General features: G+C 35.1%; 1 protein-coding gene across 8 annotated transcripts in view; it reads left to right on the plus strand.

The window, feature by feature from the left end:
* The window catches only part of SLC4A10 (solute carrier family 4 member 10), a 365,731-nt gene that overhangs the window by 307,074 nt on the left and 36,555 nt on the right, over nt 1-22,102 (plus strand). For all 8 annotated transcript variants that reach the window (XM_054549397.2, XM_063712834.1, XM_024243567.3 and 5 more), the window contains 2 exons: nt 16,169-16,274; nt 20,902-21,063. In XM_054549397.2, coding sequence (XP_054405372.1) covers nt 16,169-16,274; nt 20,902-21,063 — 268 coding nt within the window. The remainder of the gene's footprint in view (nt 1-16,168; nt 16,275-20,901; nt 21,064-22,102) is intronic.

The raw sequence follows: 22,102 nt of genomic DNA on the forward strand, positions 1-22,102 counted from the left end.
TCTTCTTGTGTAAGGAAGACAGATCACCTCCATTAGCCTTGAAACAAAAGCAAAGACTTCTGGATGAGGGCATTTAATTATAATGTTTATGTAATCACTCTGTAGCCATTTATATAAACAAGATCGCTTAGAGCACTTGCTTTTCTGTGGGCAGTAAAGGATACTAAAGGATGTATTTTGTAAAAAGTGTATTTTAAGCCAAATAATTCAGCACCACAAGTGAAAATTATTGGCATTTTATACTGGTGTTTTTAAACATGTAGAGAAGTGCAGATACAACCCTTTTTCTGCTTTATGATTGTTGGACTTTTCAGTCTATGAGCTTGTGATAGTAACAATAATAAATAACCAAAATGAGATACCTAACAATCTCTATTTACTTATGTCAGGGCCCATTCTAGGGCTTTTATGTATATTAATTCATTTAATTTTATAATAACCCCTACAAAGGACATGAACTCAGAAGCTGGAAACCATCATTCTCAGCAAACTATCATGAGGACAAAAAACCAAACACCGCATGTTCTCACTCATAGGTGGGAACTGAACAATGAGAACACATGGACACAGGAAGGGGAACATCACACACTGGGGCCTGTTGTGGGGTGGGGGGAGTGGGGAGGGATAGCATTAGGAGATATACCTAATGTTAAATGACGAGTTGATGGGTGCAGCACACCAACATGGCACATGTATACATATGTAACTAACCTGCATGTTGTGCACATGTACCCTAAAACTTAAAGTATAATAATTAAAAAAAAGAAAAAAAATAACCCCATGAGGTTGATTATTATCATTATCTTCACTTTATACATAAGGAAACTGAAACATAGAGTGATTAAATGACTTGTCCAAGGTTACTCAGCTAAATGCTTGGATTTGAATGAACATAGGAAATCTGGCTGGAGACCTCAGTGTTCTAAGCATACACTATACTATGCATCTAAAGAAATTTTTTGCATTAATACTCCATCTTATTGCCAGAGTCACTAGAAATGATTTTTGATGAGATTAACAAAAAAGCTTGTTCCAAACTCATATTCTATCTCCTCACAGTGCTATTTCCATTTTTCTTTTCTCTTTCTTTCTTCTTTTTTCTTTTTCATTTATCTTCTTTAACTTTTTGTAGTTTTAGAAATAAGTTCATCAATACAGAGGAAGACAGGAAAATGGGATTTTTTTCTCACATTTTTCTTGATTGATTTATTTAGCATATCTATTTTTGATATTTAAGAACATAAGAAGTAAGTAGTCAGAAGTCTTCTTTGAGCCACCAAGAGTTGGTACGGAGATATCCAACATCCTTACACAACTGGGCAGCCTCTGAGAACTGTCTGCTGAGATTTTAGATGTCAGAGGTGCAGACTCAAGAAAGAACAATAGTTTGCTTGGATATACATGATATCTGTGATTTTATACATATATAAATACAAATAAATCTTTAACTTATTTATTTTTAAATTTGAATTTATTTATTTATGACATATATAAATCTTGTATATTAAAAACATGTTTTCCACTTTGAAATTGATTTATAGGTGAGTAATGTCATAACCTAGAGATAGCTTTGACAGGGAGGCACGTAGGTAACTAACGTCCACTTGTAGACTCAACTCTTCAAAAAATGTCTCTCCTATGACATTTGTACATCAAATTTCTAACTTAGCATTTTCAAAAAGTCACGGTTAAAATATAAGTACACTACCAGGAATGGAGTAACACATGCCATTGTACTCACTAACACAGTATTACCACTTTGGAAATCAGAGACCATGTTCTTGAGGGAGTGGTAAAGCAAAATGAATGGAGAAGCCATATCATCAGGTTTCGATGGGGTTATAGGAAACTGGACAGTGGGGCTGAGGAAAATGGGGATGGTGTAGTTTTCATGATAGGAGGGCAGAGCTACAGGTGTTTTGGAAGAATACCTTATAGGAGAAAAGTCTTGAAAGTGGAAGCTAGCAAACTACACGGTGAAATGTAGATTACTTCATTTGTTCTGGAGTCATCTCACTCTTCTGGCTATCTTGATAGAAACGGCACCAAGTCACATATTGAGGCAGCATACAATAGCTAAAAGAGTAGGAGTTTCAGGCTGGGACAGACCTGGATTCAAGTCTATTTCTATCAGTGTAGCCTTGGACAAGTTATCAAACATTTAGTTCCTCCCATCTATAAAATGTAGCAATTAAACTATTAAACTAGAAAATCTACTATATGCCATGCATATAGCAACTGTATGCATGCCATACCTATATGCATAGATATACAGTAGCTATAGAAAACATATATGTATGTATATACACATATACATTTGTACATGGAGGTATTCACATATCTACTATAGTGCTATCTTTCTCCCTCATTATGTTACTTCTGCAAGAAACTTGCCATATTTTCTCTATTTTATATTTTAGTTTCTTATGTATGGATTTACTTTTAACAAATTTTCAAAATATGCAAATAACTTTCCATTAAACTATAGTACTAGCCCTTTTATTTCTGAGGTAAACTAACTGACCATCTTAGGGAATTCTATTTGTTAGCTACCAAAAAAAATAGGATGTTTGCCACTTAATAAACAGATTCAGACAATATATTACTAATTTACTTCAATGAGAAAGAGACTCTTGCTTCTAGTGAATGATATTACACAGTTTGTTTTGTTTTGTTGATAGCACTACTGTGCAATGGTCACCTGTGATATAATTATTTGAATTCATGACAATGCTGGGTTAGGAACCGAGGCAGATCCACTATGCTTCTTTATGTTCAGATGTTTTAAATCAGAATTATAGAACTATATCTATGTGCCTAGGCAAATATCTAAAATAATTATTCCATTTTCTGCTAACAGCTTAAACAGGTGTTATAATTCTAACAGACTTTAGAGAGCATATGGCAGTTTCAACAAGTCACACATATTTTTACATGCACCTAAGCTAGGGACCCCTGACCAATGAGTTGAGCATCATCTATCAGGATGCTCCCGATAGATGACAGATCTTCAACCAGCCAGCTAGGCCATTTCTGCTTCCTCAATTCCACATGTGTAGTTAGTTGGGATTCCCAGTTGGGAGGCAAAAGCAGGTAGCATTTGGGCCCTCCCGTTACTGTGCTCAGTTCAGTTTATTCATGGAAACATCTCCAAGTATCTTAAAACTTTAAAACAGAAAATATCTCTTCCTCACAAAGTTGGAAGCCCTGAACCTGAGCGTTAAGAGATTTATTTTTACATTTGTTTTCAAATGCTCACAATTTATACAGAAAAAAAAAATCAGAGTATCCATTCTGGTTTTTAATTTTTTTATTTCTTGCCATAGTATTATATATATCAAGAATATTTATAAGAAGGAAGTAGTTAATACATATTTGTTATCTAAGTATAATTTGGGACACTATAAAAATCTTTTAGTTTGTGGGTTAGTTCTGTACCCTGTCATCTCCTAAGCTACCTGGTCTTTCTTGGAATAATAAATATACATACCTTTTGGGACCAAGATCTATAGTTTCACAATATTCATAGCCATCATGATTCTGCTACAGGGTAAATTTAGACTGGAAATAAGACAATATTAAGTAAGAGAAGCTTCCTTTGTTTAACCTACCTCCCAAAGTCTCCATTTGTAAAGAGTACAGACCAGAAATCACATGCACTGCCGGATTCTTTCCATGGGAAAAGCCTGTGCTGAGCTTTAGTTTCTTCATTTTCTTTAAACAGAACAAAAATCTCTCCTACCACTCATAGGAGTGATTTGCAGATTTAATGCAATTATATCAAAGTAGTTTATAACCCATAAAACACAAAGTTGTATGATCGTTACTTTGTATTGAACATCCATGAAACTCTAGGAATAGTACTAGAAGCTTTATATACCATTATATATAGAATGGTGTCTCTTTTAATTCTCAACAAATCCTGTCCAGTTGTTATAATTATACTTACTGAATAAATTATATTAATTTATATTATAATTATATTAATTAGTTATATAATGAATTCATAGAAACTCAGGGGTTGGGTGATTTGCTAAGATCAATAGCTAGAAAGGGGCAGAATCAGTATTCAACTCAATATTACCTCCAAATGGAAGTAATTCAGTATTACTGAGTATTACCAGTTATAGAAGTAATACTTCTCCTTTCTACTCAGAGCTAACACAACAGCATTATCTAATGTTGTTAAATGGTAGGTGGAATTAAAAATTGTAGGTAAGATTAAGAAAGGAGAGAAATCACTGAATAACCTGCCCTTCCAGCAAAGTTGACAAAGTGGATAAGATCTCTGATAAGATCTAATCTTCATCTCATTCTGCCACATGTTTTTGTTTTGTTTTGTTTTTTAAGATGCGTCTCACTCTATGGCCCAAGCTGAAGTGCAGTGGCACAATCTTGGCTCACTGCAACCTCTGCTTCCCAGTTCAAACAATTCTCCTGCCTCAGCCTCCTGAGTAGCTGGGATTACAGGCGTGCACCAACACGCCTGGCTAATTTTTGTATTTTCAGTAGAAAGGGGGTTTCACCATCAGGCTAGTCTCCACATGTTTTTGATCGAAGTCCCTGTGTTCTCAATATCCTGAGATGATTGGCTGATTGGCTCTTGCCACAGCCATTGGCTTCAGCCACTGCTCTGGCCTGGACATCATCCTGTGCATGTCAAAGACAGGACTCTGTTCAGGGACTTTCTACCACAAGCTGACCAAAGGTGATGTTGGGAACAAAATACCTATACGTTTCATCCAGCTGCAAATAATCAGCTCCAGCTTCTGGAGTTACTTGGTACGTAAATTGGCCAGGTTGCTGTTGAGGATGAATGGGCCAATCTTACAGCTGAACACCATGATACTGGTTCCCAGGAGCCAAGCATTGCCCCAATCCAGCCTTTTTAAATTTATTTTAAAAATGTGTTAATACTTTTTAAATCTTTAAGCAGTGACTAATTTTCTTTTAAATAAAGATTGTTTTCCTCCAGGGTACATCAGAGTAAAAGCATAAAATGGAGCTTAAAAAAATTAATTTAGAATCAGTTATGTCTTCAGTTTACTAATCCACTATTCAAATGAGTAGAACTTAACAATTTGCTCTGGTTTTGTTACTTGGGTGGGTAAGATAACTTAGAAGAGCTGACAGTGATTTTGCTAAAATATAAAAATGGGATAGTTTTAAATCTCTATTGTTGTGACCCTTGGCAGTAATATAAAGGAGATCAAAGAACTAACGTGTTTGTTCCCAACCTATCTTTAAATAAAATTGTTTTATAGATGTTATAAAAGTATACATATATACACTTTATGTACACACACATGCATTTCATGTATATATCCACCATAATGCTAGTTCTCTCTTATTATAACACTCCTGCAGGAAATTTGCCATATTTTCCCTATTTTGTGTTTTAGTTTCCTTTTTGTCATTAATAAATATACTTATACTAGGTTTTCAGAGTATGAAAATGTTTTCCCATCAAACTCTTATGGTGTTGGGTGTCTCTTATGGTGTTGGGTATCTCTTTTTTTTCTGAGATAAAGTAACAGAGATAAAGTAACAGATAAAGTAACTGAGATAAAGTTACTTCAGAGATAAAGTAACAGAGAAATCTGTTACTTTCTGAGATAAAGTAACAGAGAAATCAATTTGGGAGAATCTTCTCATTAAGGGAGCATACTACTCCTTATTAGTGAACTGGCTTACAGACTGAGGTTGGCAGATTCAGATATGTATGAGCAGAACAGTGCAAGACATTTGCAGACCTATGATCCTTGCTTGTTCACCTAATTCTTTTTACCTAACACTGCCACTACTGTAATACCAAAGCAAGACATTCAGAAAAAGACATTGCAGACCCAGTTGACACTTTGAGGGAGGCTACCATGGGTATAATCTATAAGCCTCCATTTGGAGCAGGATCCAAGATCAATATGGATACATTAGATTCTACTTTTTAAAATAAGCGCTCATCTCATTTCAGACTGTGGACATACTACTGAGCTTTACTATCCTTAGTCCTTAGTCTAGTACCTGGGTATCTTCATTAAGTATGAAAGGTTATTTCTATTAGGACTTGCCTCTGAGTCCCAAACTGGGACTCAGGATCAGATCATGGAAGAACATGAAACTCTTATGTGGATGATGACATGGATTAGGCATTTGTGGTGGTTCTAGAACTTAAGGATTCACCTGATCTGCCTCCTACTTATCTTTGGAAAAATGCAAAGTATAGGATCTTTCTACCACAATCTTTACTACTGTAGGGAGTTTGGTCCACAGACTCTTTTCAAAAGACCTCTCAGTGTTCAAGTACTTTTCTTTAATGCCATTTCTTGAGAGTTGGAGCTACAGTTGCTCTAGATGTGTCTAGGTCTGAGCTTTTCTCCCCCTACTCCTTGAGCCCCTGATAACCACCATTCTACTTTCTATTTCCATGAGTTCAATCTTTTTAGATTCCCCATGTAAGTGAGATCACAAGGTATTGGTCTTTCTGTGCCTGGCTTATTCCACTTAACATAATGTCCTTTAAATTCATCCAAATTGTCAAAATGACAGAATTTTGTTTCTTTTTAAGGCTGAAAAGTATTCCACAATGTATATATGCCACTTATCTTTCTTTCTCTTTCTTTCCTGCCTGTTTTTCTTTCTTTTTCTTTCTTCTTTCTTTTCTTTCTTTCTTTCTCTATCCCCTTCCTTCTTTTCTTTCTTTCTTTGTTTCTTTCTTTCTTCTTTCTCCTTCCTTCCTTTCTTTTTCTTTCTTTCTTTCTTTCTTTCTTTCTTTTTCTTTCTCTTTCTTTTCTCTTTCTTTCTTTTCTTTTCTTTCTTTTTCTCTCTCTTTCTCTCTTTCTTTCTCCCTTCCCTTCCCTTCCCTTTCCTCTTTCTTTTACAGGCTCTCACTCTGTCATCCAATGAGTACAGTGGCACAATCATAGCTCACTGCAGCCTGGAACTCCTGGGCTCAAGCAATACTTCTGCCTCAGCCTCCTGAGTAACTAGGACAACAAACACATGCCACCACATCTGCCTAATTTTAAAAATTTTTTATAGAGACAACATTCTTGCTATGTTGCCCAGGTTGTTCTCAAAGGTCTGGCTTCAAGCAGTCCTCCTGCCTTAGCCTCCCAAAATGCTGGGATTACAGGCATGAGCCCGCACACTCAGCCCCAATGCCATGTTTGACTTATCCTTTTGTCCATTGATGGGCACTTAGGTTGATTCCATATCTTGGCTACTGTAAATAAATGCTACAGTGAACATGGGAATGCAGATATCTCTTCCATTTACTGATTTAATTACCTTTGGGTACATACCCAGTAGTGGAATTGATGGATCATATGGTAGGTCTATTAATTTTTTGAAGAAACTCTGTACTGTTTTCCATATGGCTGTACTAATTTATATTCCCATCAACAATGTGAAAACGTTCCCTTTCTCCACCTCCTAACCAACACTTGTTCAAACACTTTCATCTTTAAAAAAAATTTAATTTTTAATTTTGTGCACACAGTAAGTGTGTATATGTATGGGGTGCATGAGATATTTTGATACTGGCATTTTGATGTGTAATGATCACATCAGAGTAAATGAGATATCCATTACCTCAAGCGTTTGTCCTTTCTTTCTGTTACAAACAATCCAATTTTGCTCTTTAAATTATTTTAAAATGTTCAATCCATTATTGTTGACTGTAGTCACCCTGTTGTGTTATCAAATACCAGATCTTATTCATTCTACCTAACTATATTTTTGTACCCATTAACCATCCCCACTTCCCCACCCACCCCTCATTACCCTTCCCAGCCTCTGATAACCATCATTATACTTTTTATCTACATGAGGTCGATTATTTTAATTTTTAGCTCCCACAAATAAGTGAAAACATGCAAAGTCTGTCTTTCAGTGCCTGGCTGATTTCACTTAATATGATGACCTTCACTTCTATTCATGTTGCTGCAAATGACAGGATCTCGTTCTTTTTATGGCTGAATAGTATTTCATCATATATACATACCACATTTTCCTTATTCATTCATCTGTTGGTGAATACTTAGGTTGCTTCAAAATCTTGGCTACTGTGAGTAGTTTTCATCTTTTTGATAATAACCATTCTTATAGGTGTGAGGTAGTATCTCTGTGGTTTTAATTTGCATTTCTCTGATCATTGGTGATTTGAGCATTTTTTCACATACCATTGGCTATTTGTATGTCTTCTTTTGAGAAATGTCTATTCAGATACTTTGCCCATTTTTTAACCTTGTTTTTTTCTTACAGTTGTGTTGTTTGAGTTCCTTGTATATTTTAAACATTGATCTCTTATCAGATTTATGGTTTGTAAATATTTTATCTCATTCCATAGGTTGTATATTCACTCTGCTGATTATTTTCTTGGCTATGCAGCTTTTTAGTTTGATGTAATCTCATTCGTCTATCTTTGCTTTCCCGGTCTGTGATTTGGGGTTAAATCCAAAAACAAAATTATGCAGACAAATGGGAAATGTTTTCTTCTAGTAGTTGTAGGTATTTAATCATTTTTTAAATATGGTGTGAGATAAGGGTCTAATTTCATTCTTCCACATGTGGATATTCAGTTGTCCCAACACCATTTGTTGAAGAGACTGTCCTTTCCCCACTGTGTGCTCTCAGCATCTTTGTTGAAAATCATTTGACCTTAAATACATGGATTTATTTCGGGTTGTCTATTCTGTTCACTGGTCTCTGTGTCTATTTTTATGCCAGTGCCATGCTGCCTTGTACTACAGCTTTGTGGTGTATTTTGAAGTCTGATATTGTGATACCTCCAGGTTTGTTCTTTTTGCTCAAGATTTATTTGGCTATTTAGAGTTTTTTGTGGTTATACAAAGTTTAGGATTGCTTTTTTCTATTTTTGTAAAAAATGTCATTGGCATTTTGACAGGGATTATATTGATAGCTTTTGTTAGTATGGATATTTTAAATATCAGTTCTTCCAATCCATAAACACAGGATATTTTTCCTTTTATTTGTGTCCTCTACAATTATTTCATCAATGTTTTATAGTTTTCAGTGTACAGGTCTTTCACCTCCTTTGGATTAAATTTATTCCTAAGTATTTTAAACTTATTCTAGTAACTATGGCAAATAGGATTGTTTTCTTGATTTTATTTTTCAGATAGTTTGTTGTTAGGGTATTAAAGTGCTACTGATTTTTATGTGCAAATAAGGATAATTTTCTTTCTCTCTTTCTTTCCAATTTGGATGCCTTTTATTTATTTCTTTTGCCTAATGGCTATGACTAGAACTTCCAGTACAATGTTGACTAAAAGTGGCAAGAGTAGGCATTCTTGTCTTATTCCTGATCTTGCAGGAAAACCTTTCAACTTTTCACCATTGAGTAAGATATTAGCTGTAGGTTTATCACATATCACATGTGATCTTTATTGTGTTGGGGTACATTCCTTCTATGTTTAATTTTTGAGAGTTTCTATCATGAAAGAATGTTGAATTTTGTGAAATGCTTTTTCTATGTCTGTAGAGATGATCGCATGGTTTTTGTTCTTTATTCTGTTAATGTAGTGTATCACATTTATAGATTCATAAATGTTGAATCATCCTTGCATCTTTGGGATAAATCTCACTTGATCATGATGAATTATTCTTTTACTGTGTTGTTGCATTTAATTTGCTGATATATTTTGAAGGTTTTTGCATTTATGTTCATCAGGGATATTGACCTATAATATTTTCTTGTAGTGTTCTTGTCTGGCTTTGGTATCATTGTAATGCTTTCCTTGTAAAATGAGTTTGGATGTACTTCTCTCTTCTTCAATTTTTTGAAAGAGTTTCAGAGGAACTGGTAGTATTAGTTCTTCATTAAATGGTTGATGATGTCAGCACTGAAGCCATCAGGTCGTGGGCTTTTCTTTCTTGGGAGAGGCTTTTGGTAATTGATTCAATCTCCTTACTTATTATTGGTCTGTTCAGATCTTCTATTTCTTCCTGATTCAACCTTAGGAGGTTATATGTGTCTAGGAATTTATCCATTTTTTCTAGGTTATTCAATATGTTGGATAATAATTGTTTATGGCGCTCTTTTATAATCCTTTGCATTTCTGTAGTGTATTTTAATGTCTCCTCTTTCATTTCTGATTTTATTTATTTGAATCTTCTTTCCTTTATTCTTGGTCTAGCTCAAGATTTGTTGATTTTGTTGTTATTTCAAAACACCAACCTTTAGTTGAGCTGTTCTATTGTTAGATAGAATAGAATAGAACGTTCTATTTCAACAATAGAACGTTGAGCAGTTCTATTGTTTTTCTACTTTGTATTTCACTTATTTCTGCTCTGATTATTATTTTCCTCCTTTTAGTAACTCTGTGCTTAGTTTCTTCTTATTTTGTGTGTCTTAAGGTACAATGTTATAGGTTGTTTGAGATCTTTCTCCATTTTTGATGTAAGTGTTCATTGCCATGAACTTTCCTCTTAGAACTCTTATTGCTGCGATCTACAAAAGTATTTGTTTTTGGCAAGTTGTGTTTCCATTTTCATTTGTCTCAATACATTGTTAAATTTATCTTTTAACTTCCTCATTGTCCCACTGGTTGTTGAGGAGTATGTTGTTTAATTTCCACATATTTCTGCATTTTCCAAAATTATTCCTGTTATTGATTTCTAGTTGCATCCCATTGTGTTAAAAAAAAGATACTCAATATAATTTAAAGTATCATTTCAGTTAATGATCTGGACCTTAAATGACGGCAGCATAATCAATGTTAATCACAAACCAAAGGCTATTTAGTGTTATTATTTTAATGTGCAATATACTTACCAGGCCCCCCAGCACTCAGTCTGCACAGTCTAGGCCCTGCCTATCTCAGATCCATACCCCATCTCTTCCCCGACCCCTTCTGTTTCAACCAAATTAACACTGTTTGTTCTCTGTAGTTCCCCACCCTCACTGCCGTGCCCACACTGTGTCTTACCAAATTCTGTTCCTCTTTTAGATCTCAGTTTTCCTTGAACACCCAGACTGAAGGTGTGGATGCCTATTTGTTTATCTTTTTAGTAGCCCAGACTTCTTTATAGTACATTTTACAGATGTATTCAAATAATTGTTTAATTGGCTACTTAATATTTATCTCCTGCATTTAAAGAAAGCCCCGAGATTATATCTATCTTATCCAACTTAGGATGGTGTCTTGCATGAGAATCATTAACTTCTTATTGAGTTAATTAAGCATTGTGCATAATGCCTAGATGCCTAAGCTTTCAATGTTACCAAACATGTGGAACAAAACTTACTGCAATCTAGGTTCCCCTGAAAGCATAGCCTAAGGCGGAGGCTTACTTGAAGGTTACTCTACCTTAAGGAGGAGACGTAAAGAACAGGGAGTTATTGTTATAGACTGAATTTTTCTCCATACCCCACCCAAATTCATATGCTGAAGCCCTATTGACTAAAGAAAAAAAATCAAGCTTTTAAAGTATCAGGCCAGGTACGGTGGCTCATGCCTGTAATCCCAGCACTTTGGGAGGCTGAAGCAGGCAGATTGCTTTAGGCCAGGAGTTAGAGGCCAGCTGGCAACATGACAAAACCCTGTCTGTACTAAAAATACAAAAATTAGCCAGGCACGGTGGTGATCATCTGCAGTCCTAGCTATTCGGGAGGCTGAGGCACGAGAATCGCTTGAACCTGGAAGGCGGAGGTTGCAGTGAACTGAGATCATGCCATTGCACTCCAGGCTGGGGGACAGAGAGAAACCCTGTCTCCAAAATAAATAAATAAATAAATAAATTAATTAATTAATTAAAGAAAAGTTAGCTTTATTTGGAAGTCTGAGGACTATGGACCAAGGCCTATTGCCTGGGATCAGTTCTGTTAGACCATTCCAATGCAGCAATTGAGTTCACAGTTTGTATATAAATGGTGAGGATTCATTACATGCAAAACCACATCAGAGTTTGTGTATAAGAGTTGATATTTATAGATTATTATTATTATAGATTATAATTATAGATTATAGATTATTATCGATAATAATCTATTATCGATAATAATAATCTATAACCTATAACATGCTAGGCTGCCTTCTGCTGTTGAAAATAATCCAAATATCTTGGGCATATAATTATCATTGAGAAGGGCATGATATGTACAAGAGAAGTATTCAACTGGTTTCCCCATGATTGCAAACCTTTCGAGCTTATAGAAGAGAAAAAAAAAAAGAGAGACAAAGCAAATATAAAAGAGATTTTGAGATAATTTGTACACTCTGAAATGAGGAAGCAAACTTAGGGCTGACACAAGAAGAACTAATTATTTTTTTCAAGTACATTTTATTGTTATCAAAATAGTCCATACACATCCTAGGGGAAAAAAAAAAAAACCCACAAATAGTACAGGAAGATTACAATTTAAAGCACCAGTTCACTCAAAGGCAACATTTTTAACAATTTTTTTAAAATTATTTTTAGTGATCCCTCTAAATTTCTAAATAATGTGCTTATATTTTTATTTCTTGTTTTACCAATGTTAAGTGTGACAAATTTACTTTTTGCTCTTATAAATATGGATTTAGCTAATTTTATTTTTATTTTATTTTTTTGAGACCGGTCTTGCTCTGTCACCAGGCAGAGTGTGCAGTGATACAATCTCTGCTCACTGCAACCTCTGTCTCCCAGGTTCAAGTGATTCTCCTGCCTCAGCCTCCTGAGTACCTGGGAGTACAGGCGCTTGCCACCATGCCCCGCTAATTTTTGTGTTTTTAGTAGAGATGGGGTTTCACCATGCTGGCCAGGATGGTCTTGATCTCTTGACCTTGTGGTCTGCCTGCCTCTGCCTCCCAAAGTGCTGGGATTACAGATGTGAGCCACTGCACCTGTCTGGATTTACCTAATTTTCTACACTCATCCCCAACCTTCCTCTTCACTCTACTCCCTTTTCAATATGGTAATATCACATCTTAAGTTCCATCATCCCTGTAACCTCTGTAGCTATAAGTAAATAGCCACAATTAACATACGTAGATTTCCATTTCTGATTCTATCAGCCATAGGTAACTCTCTTTACATTCAGCTTTGTAAGAGAAGATGAATAATTCTCACCTTTCCTCCCAACTCTCTGTTCCTCCTTCTACATCCCCACCCCTGACTCTATTGTAGCGGCTATTAACATATATTATTTTGTAACCATGGGTAAGTGTTAAGTAATTTGCCTGAAGATTGATTCTAAAAAATTTAAAAATATAGAAATCTTTATGTAATTATAACTATGTAAGTATTATTTACTGTAGAACCAAGTAATGTGCAATGCTTCCTTCTCCATGGCTCCAGTGTCATGACTTCTATAGCACTTTACAAATAATGTTATGAGTATATACTTCCAGAATGGTGGTAAAAGAAGCTCTGCAGACTCTCTCCCCAGTGAAACAACCGTACTGGCAAAAGTAATTTTAAAAGGCAATCATGAAAAGTCTCTGGAAATTTTCTTAAGGGTATACAGCAAATGAAGAAACATTTATTCCAAAAAGTGTACTAAATCTTGGTAAGAACAATGAGTCCAAGGCACTTGAGTCACAACTCACTTCCCTTCCTCTCCTCCCAGCTCAGCATGACAGAAGCTTAACTCTGGGCAAGAACACAGGGCTTCCTCAGCTTCCAGTTGAGGCCAACTATATGTTCCCAAGAGGAGAAGACCAACAGCATTTCTTGTCTCCCTTCACCCTTCCCCTCCAGAAGCTAAATTCTGGCTAGATGAATCCAAGAGATTGGGGCTCCTTTCTCTCACCCAGCTCCTACCGGTAGGGTGGAGGTTCAACCTCAGGCCTGGAACACTGAGAATAGTATGGGTTCCCAATTATTAATGAGACTCTGATTATTGCCCATGCTCAGCTCCCTGCTCCTACAACAGAGGGGTCACTTACAAAGAAACACAATGCTGTCCCCATCCCTAGCTCTGAAGCCACGCATCAGAGATTTTCCCCAGTGGGAGCACTGAAGCTCTTTGCAAAGGAACTGACTTTATTTGAAGCAGAGTAAAGGGAAGTTCAAGATAAAGGTATTCTCAAAAATAATGTAAGTTCTGGTGGAAGGTTATTAAGAGGAGGTTGGTAGCTTCATGAAAGAGACAAGCTAAACCAGATCAGCTAGTGTATGAGAGAGAATCAGGAAAAGAGATAGCTAAGAAGAGCCCTCCTGGGTCAGAACAAACCTCAAGCACTGACCACAGCAGGCAGGGCACTGTGGGTTACACCTGTAATCCCAGCACTTTGGGAGGCTGAGGTGGGAGGATTACTTGAGCGCAGGAGTTTGAGATTAGGCTGGGCAACATAACAAGACCCTGTTTCTATTTTAAAAACAAAAAACAAAAGGCTACCACAGCAAAAAGGCTGGAATTTAATTGGAGCAGACCCCCAGAGCAATTTATGTCCCAGGACGTTGTAAAAAACAACAGAACAATCTAGAACAGAATAGCTGGGTATATGTGATAAGCCTTAGAGCAACCACTAAGAAAATAACTCGAAAAATACATAGTGAAGGAAAGAAAACAACAATGTTCCTAACATCACAATCAAATGAATTCTCCTTTTCAACATTTCACCAGAGGCTCAAAATCATTCCACATTTAAAATTTTTTTCTCTTTATAATGTCTACTGAAAAAGTAGCAAAATCTACTGTGGAGAGCTTTATTTCTAAAAGGGGGTATCACAACCTGCAAGTGGGAAATGGAGCCTCTGGTTAAAATTGAAAAGCAGGTGCTTCGAAGGAGGAAAAATGAGATAGGAATTCATACTAAATGGATTGGTTTAGCATACATATTCAACCGGCTATAGGAGGAGCTATGAATATTCATGAAGGGGCACACGTGTAGTAAGCTAACATGTCTATTACATATGTCCCATGTTCACTTTGGGGTGGAAAAAACATTTAAATATACTAAAGTTAAGCTCTATATGTCAAAAGGTTAAGCAGAGGACATGAAGTGACTCAGCATACAGTCTCCGTAAACTGGCCAGAACCATTCCATGTTCAGTGTTCTCTTATTGGGAAGGAATGCTAGCCAGTTGCTATGTCGAAACTACAAAAAGCAAGGGGCAGCGTAACATGGTTGGTTAAAATCAGCCATGGAGCAAGTCTTTCAAAAGAGCTTGTTTCTGTTTAACCCTTAGGAACGAAAGCCTACTGGTGGTTAGCAAGGTAGGAGGTGTAACAGGGTGTGGCTGACCTACTGTTCCATCATGGACAGGAGCTCAGTTTTTAAGGTTTCTCTGGGGTCTCCAAGTGAGCCTCCCTGGGGAACCCTCCAATTTCCCTAGTGAGAGCAAGAACCATATCTGTCTATACTGCCCAACTCAGTTGTTTTTGCAATAATAGACAATAATTCTTTAAAGAATGAATAAGTGGTGGTGAAATGAAACAGAGTAAGTTCCTGATGTAGAAGGCAGAAGGGAGACTGTTGCTTAGGCAGACCAAGTGGAAACTATATGATATTTTTCTATAGTAATAACCTTAGAAATGGCAATTCGGTTCTATAGTTCAATTAATATCACTAAAAGAGCTGTCCAAGGAACTTACAAGTTATGTGGTATATGTGGGTTAATCTGGGAGACCAACCACCATTTATGAAATTCTTCTATACGAAAATGCTTTCTGAAGGGCGAATAGCAAGTTTACAAATAAATTTTTGGAAAACAAACTGTAAATTGAGGTTAACTTCTAAGGCTATTAATTTGTGGGTATCTTTGTCTATATCTTCTTCTCATTGATATATCCTCAGGTACCTAGAGTTCTCCTTTCAACTAGCCTTAATTTTGAATTATATGCCAGTTATAAATGATCTTCAGAATATGAATTAAATACCCCCTTTAATTTTAATTGATATGATTTTACAATATTAACTACATAGTAACAATGGATTTGGATATTTATCATTTTTCTATTTGACTTATAATTTAGGGCCAAATGGGTATCATAAGGGGCTCTCATTCCAGGAAACACTGTAGAGTAGTCTAGTATCCTAACAGTCTATCCATCTTGATTTTTGAAAATAGTCTGTTGTGGAGTAGTTTAGGATAACCTAACTACTTGTCTGTCAAATAGAGAAATGCTGTGACTGGAGAAAATGGAGCCGTTATACATTAGTCTTCGGTACAGTCACAAAAAGCTACTTATTTCACAAAAGACACTATTTTGCCTTTTCAGGTGTAACTGTGTGGAACCGCATAATCCCAGCAATGACACATTGAAGGAATGGAGGGAATCCAATATTTCTGCCTCTGACATAATTTGGGAGAACCTAACTGTGTCAGTAAGTAAAACACTGAAAAATAAGTCATACCTAAGAGATTTTGTTGACATTTTGACTCAATTATTGCCATTACAGTAAAATTTTTTTGAATGCATAATATTATAAAACTAATAGTTGTGTTTTAATTTTAATTTCATCATTTCAGATGCCTATCAGTAAACTGGGGTTATCTTTCATTATTAAGGTTGTTCTAATAGAAGACCAGGATTGCTCAAAAAGCTCACTTATACAGAATTATGTGACCGAGATGGACTGAAAGCACATTAAGTATGAGTGGTGTTGACCTAAATGAAACCATATGGCAGAACTAAGTCTGCCTTCTGTGTAAAGAACTCAGAATGCTCTTACTTTACTCTGTAATGCTGCTCCAGCTGTTCCAGATCTGCTGGGGGGAAAGGGATGTTTCTAATATTCTAGTGTCAATACTAAAGTCTTTGGGAGGAACAAATATCACTTTTCTTCACAAAATTCTGGCACCTCCCTCAACAAGATCTTTCTTTTTTCCATTTTATTCTTATCTCCCACTCAAGAAAGAGCATGGCAACATATTTTTCACCTAAAACAGTTCAATCCTGTGCCATTGTCTTATTTCCTTTGGCTTTTCTCTACTTTGTTATTTCTTTTTTCTCATACCTGCATTTCTCTATTTTTCTGAATCTATTCTGTGCCTCCTTTCCTATCAATATTTGCATTCTATGCTTGTGGTTCAATAAAATCTTGTAATTTGAAAATGTGTTCTACTTTAAATAAATATTAAGATCTGAGTAGCCCTACTTTCTTTTCTATTCTTCCCAGTTATAAACATTACAGGTTCAAACCTTCTACCACTTTACCTACCCATATAGGCTCAAGTTTTATTATGACGATCAGCACAAAACTATATGAGTTCTAGTTCATTTGATCAAATGCATACTATTTTAGTAAGTGGTCCAGTTAGTGAACATAGAAATCTTTTTTGTTGTACAGATATTATAAAACTCTAAACATGATTCTTGTAAAGAGCATATGATCTATTGACTATATTCTTGATTTTCTCTATTGAACATGTTCTTTCAAAATTGAAACCAAATTACTTACTCTTTATTTAAAATTCTATCTTGACCTATATTTTACTACTTCTATTCTTACCCTAGTTGTGTTCTGTAGAATAAGCCTTCAGTTACTCTTATTGTTTTCTTTTGTTATTGTTAACATTTATTCTGTTCCACCTATTTTTCCCTAGAAAAATAACATTGCCAGGCTGCTTCCACTCAAAGAGCCATTTGAACTGAACAATAAAAGAATTGATGAGCTGATCAAGAAAAAAACACTATAGTTATTCAGAATTTAGACATGGGGTCATGATTAATGATATCAGTAGTGGGTCTTCTGTCTACATTTTCTTTGGTAAACTATATTATGTTTACAGAGCCTCTTGATGTCTTCTTCAATATGAAAACCCAAATGATCCCATCTCTAAGTTATATAACATGATAATTTACTCTATATGTGTTTTGTATTATGTGAATAATTTAATACTAAATAATAATATTCATTCTATGTATTAGCAAATCCTGAATTTTGAGAGTTCTAAGAAGCAGACATACATCACAGTTATCAGGCTAGCTGTGAGTTAGATACCCTGAGTTTTAAGGTCAAGTATAATAGTGAAAAATATTTTGCAATTAAAGCAAATACAGCATTGTGGGGTTGTTGGTTTTTTTCTCTTTTTTTTGTCATTTTAAAAAGTTTTGTACTAGGTGTTAACATTCGAGCAGAAATTTTCATATTATTTTTCATTAGTTAAAAGTAGTTTTTGCAATGGATAATTGCTAATCTTGACCAGAAACAGTCTTTATCACCAGAGGGAATACTATATAATGAAAACAATCTTGTAATTTTTAAGTCAAAAAAAGACCACTAAAATTTTTGTCTAATTGTTATGCTGAATTTTTTCCTCAATATATTCATAATGTCATCAAAAATATTTTATTAATAAAGCACTGAACTAGTGGCTATTACAACTAATTTTGTTGAAATAGTGATATAACATTTAATTTACATATTATTTATTTGGCAGGTCCTGTAATGTTTCATTGAGTTGTTACATATCTCATGAATTATAATTTATACCTTGCCAACTCAGCAAGGGCAAAGAACTTTAGCTTTCTTTGATTCTCCCAAACTGCTCTATGCATAGTAAGTGTTAAACATTTGATAAAAGTACTTAATGTCTGTTTGAAACAGTTTCATCTTACTATTTAATGCAAATATTTATGGCAAACTAGAGTACTTAAGTTTGTATTTATATATATATTTGTCAGTATCTCAAAAATCAGCCTTTATAAGAAATCCTTAGGCAAGATTTAAAATATTCATAAGCAGTTAACCAGCATTTGGTGTTTCAGTGCCTGAATTACATATTTAGCTTGTACATATATAAGGGGCAGGACACTAATGCCAACTTTAATTTCTTATTTTATCTAACTTAATTTTTGCCAACTTATAGAATTGCTGAAACTTAGAATGTGTTTGAAGAGTAATTAGTAGAAATCAGTTTGTCAACAAGCATTTTTTGAGTACCCATTGTAACTGAAACCATATGTTATACTCAAAAGACGAGAGCAGGATTTGGATTTGGTTTTCATTTCTAAATTTCAGGACTTACTCTGTGTGTATGTGTGCATGTATGTATGTGTGCATGTGTGTGTGCCTCTGTGTGTGTATTGGGGATACAATTAGTATAAATCTGAAAATAAATGTTGAATTTAGCAGGTCACAATTTTTCTTTTTTAAAATTAGCATTTTGTTTCCTCCCAAAGAGAAAATAAATAACATTTTCAAATATGCTTTGAATTAATGTAATTAGTCAGACCATTGGCAAATTATAGAGTGTAAGACAGCTAAGGGATCCTTTAAATGTCATCTATGTTCTTAAGAATTGAGAACAAGATCCCGCCAAATGACTTTTATACCTGCAGAAATGACAAAAGATGCTCACAGATTTATAGATAATGTGTTTATCATGGAACTTTTAGCTCCTTTCTCTATGTAGCAATTTTGCTACCCATTATATTGCTTAATAATTGCTCTGCTAGCATTTCTGGACAGATGCAGAAGAGGATGAAAAACACAAGGATTCGTTTTTGTCACCTTATCTATTTTTACAGCATTTTGAAAGAAGGAAAATTAAAACTTTAATTAAGGCCTGAGGGATTTTTCTGTGGTTTTTCAATTAGCCAAGTTGCTGTGCTCTGTATTAGCTTAACATGAATAATTGGAATTTAACTTTGCCTATCAAGGAAGATGTTTGCAGTTAAATTAGAAAAGGAGACAGATTCTTTAAGACAATAATAAGGTGTATTAACTATATTTCTCAAGACTCTCAGGCTTAGGGTAGCTAGCAACTCCAAGTAGATTTTACTAGTTTGTTTTCAGATGACAGTGTAGCTATTTGTAATTTATTCTACAATCTTTGGAATGTATTTACTTTTTGCTCTACAAAGATTTCAGGCCTAAAGTTGGGCAGACTCTGTGTTTGTGGTCAATCTATCAGTTCATATTTTTCTCCAAGATCTCTCTGCAATTCAATTTATGTTCAGGGCAAGAATATCTCAAGGACTAATGAGATCACTGGATCATTTAAGGAATTATTTCCTGTTTTGAAATTTAAAAATACTTTAGTAATCTAATTTTTAAATAAGATAAACCAAAGTAAGTTTAAAATAACTTTTTTCTTTCAAAATATTTGTTTGAAATGCTCAGTTTTTCCTGGAGGAAAAAAATTTTTTTGACTTTGCTGCCACCTCATGGCTAAGACAGTAATTAGAAATAGTTCTTCAGGCTCTTATAGAACTACAGTTGCAGAAGAAAAAATAACCCATGGAGAAGTCATAGTAAATATGAGCTTTGCCTTGCTCATGTAGTAATTTTATTTCATTTGTTCTTTAATCCAAGTTCGATAGTCCCATCTTTGACTTACAAGTTCATTTCAGTCATTGTATGTCATAGTTTTCTTGTTGCCTTTCCCATCTTTCTTGGCAGCTTTTGGACTGGATAATTCTACAAAGTCATTGTTCTTTGTCAATAAGCAATAATAATCTCACTGCAGAAATCGTGTTTGTATCACAGCTCTGCAGCCACCCACCGGTGGTGAGGCCACAGCAAATTATTTAACCCCTTTTTGCTTCAGTTTCCTCAGACATGGAATATAAATAATAGCATGAACCTATTTTATGGGATTGGTGTGAAAAGTAATTTAAGTGATGTATTTAAATAGCTGGGCATAGTGTCTGACCTTAGTAACCAATCACTATTACATATGTCGTATTTTCAATACATCTGGTGTTAGGAACTTAGTAGATATTAGATTTAATATACACTAATTAATCGGTAAATCAATTCGTTTTATACATTTAAATTTAAAAAGCAGTTAATGTTCAAATTTTTCATAAACCTTCGCATATTTCTCAGCACCCATCCAAGTTGAACTTGAAACTCGTAATGTAATGCCTGCTAAATCATTGTGAGAGCCATAAAGGAAAAGCCTCAGCATCTGAACTACAATTGATCAGAAGGTGTTAGTTTTCTGCAAGAAATGTGTCCGGTTTTTTCTTAGTAGCTCCATTTGTTTTACTTCCTCTGGCAGGAATGCAAATCATTGCATGGAGAGTATGTTGGACGGGCCTGTGGCCATGATCACCCATATGTTCCAGATGTTCTATTTTGGTCTGTGATCCTGTTCTTTTCCACAGTTACTCTGTCAGCCACCCTGAAGCAGTTCAAGACTAGCAGATATTTTCCAACCAAGGTACTTAGACTATAATTTTCTTGATCTAAATGTAAAATAACATAGGACAAAAGAAAGAGTAATTGATGTAATAAAAGGAGCCACTGAAAGCCTTTTGTGTGAGTGAGCTGCCAGGTTAGTTGTGGAGTGAGATGAGGGGCTGAAGAGAAAGAATTTTGTGATGCAGGTGCTGGGAGTGCATATGCAGTCTTTTCTCCTAACTGCAAACCCCACGGATCAACTCCTACTTTCCTACTGACATTTTTGGAAATTCACAGCACACACTGCATTACTGATTGTCACTTTTTTGCCCAGCGAACAGTGGGAACTATTCCAGCCTGACAGATACCTCAGAGGAGCCTATGTTACATTCTCTAATTGGGGAAGCCCCCGCAAGACTCATTGGAACAATATTCTTTTTCAGTGTTTAAACCGTCAGTCCCTCCCCCTAACCCACCACGTTTGCATCTGCATATTTGGAAAGGAAAGTAAACAGAGAAACAGCTTAGTTCAATATTTAACACTGCAAAGTAACACCTATAATGTCTGATTCCGCCAAAAAAATTTAAAAAAAGGAAAAGAAACAAGGAAACAAGCTTCTGAGGGATGAGCTATAGATTATGATCAAAATTCCACTCTGGGAAAATATTTCAAGAACTGTTCCTTCTGAAGGGGGCTTCTTTTTTGTCACCACTTTCTTCTCTAAGGTGGAAGATTCATTTATTTCCCCAAAAATCTTAGTCTGATTAATACAAAAACATTTTTCTAAGCTGAAACAATAATCTTAAGCATTTTGTGTATGCTTGTGTGTATGTCATAAAGGCATCTTTAAATAAACTAGATCTGGATAATAATTGTATGTGAATATTTGCTCAGAATTGGCTTTATAAATGAGAAATGGCTTTAAAAATTGGCTCACATAGAATAAATTTTAAATTTGCCCACTCTGTTGTGTACATTCCCAACTGTCATGCTTATATTCTAGATAAACTAAAACATTATGTTTCTTTGATAAGAACAGATAATTTTATTTTATGATGCTTCAAGTTTATCATATTAA

This window comes from Pongo abelii, chromosome 11 (genome assembly GCF_028885655.2).
Source record: "Pongo abelii isolate AG06213 chromosome 11, NHGRI_mPonAbe1-v2.0_pri, whole genome shotgun sequence".
NCBI lineage: Eukaryota > Metazoa > Chordata > Mammalia > Primates > Hominidae > Pongo > Pongo abelii.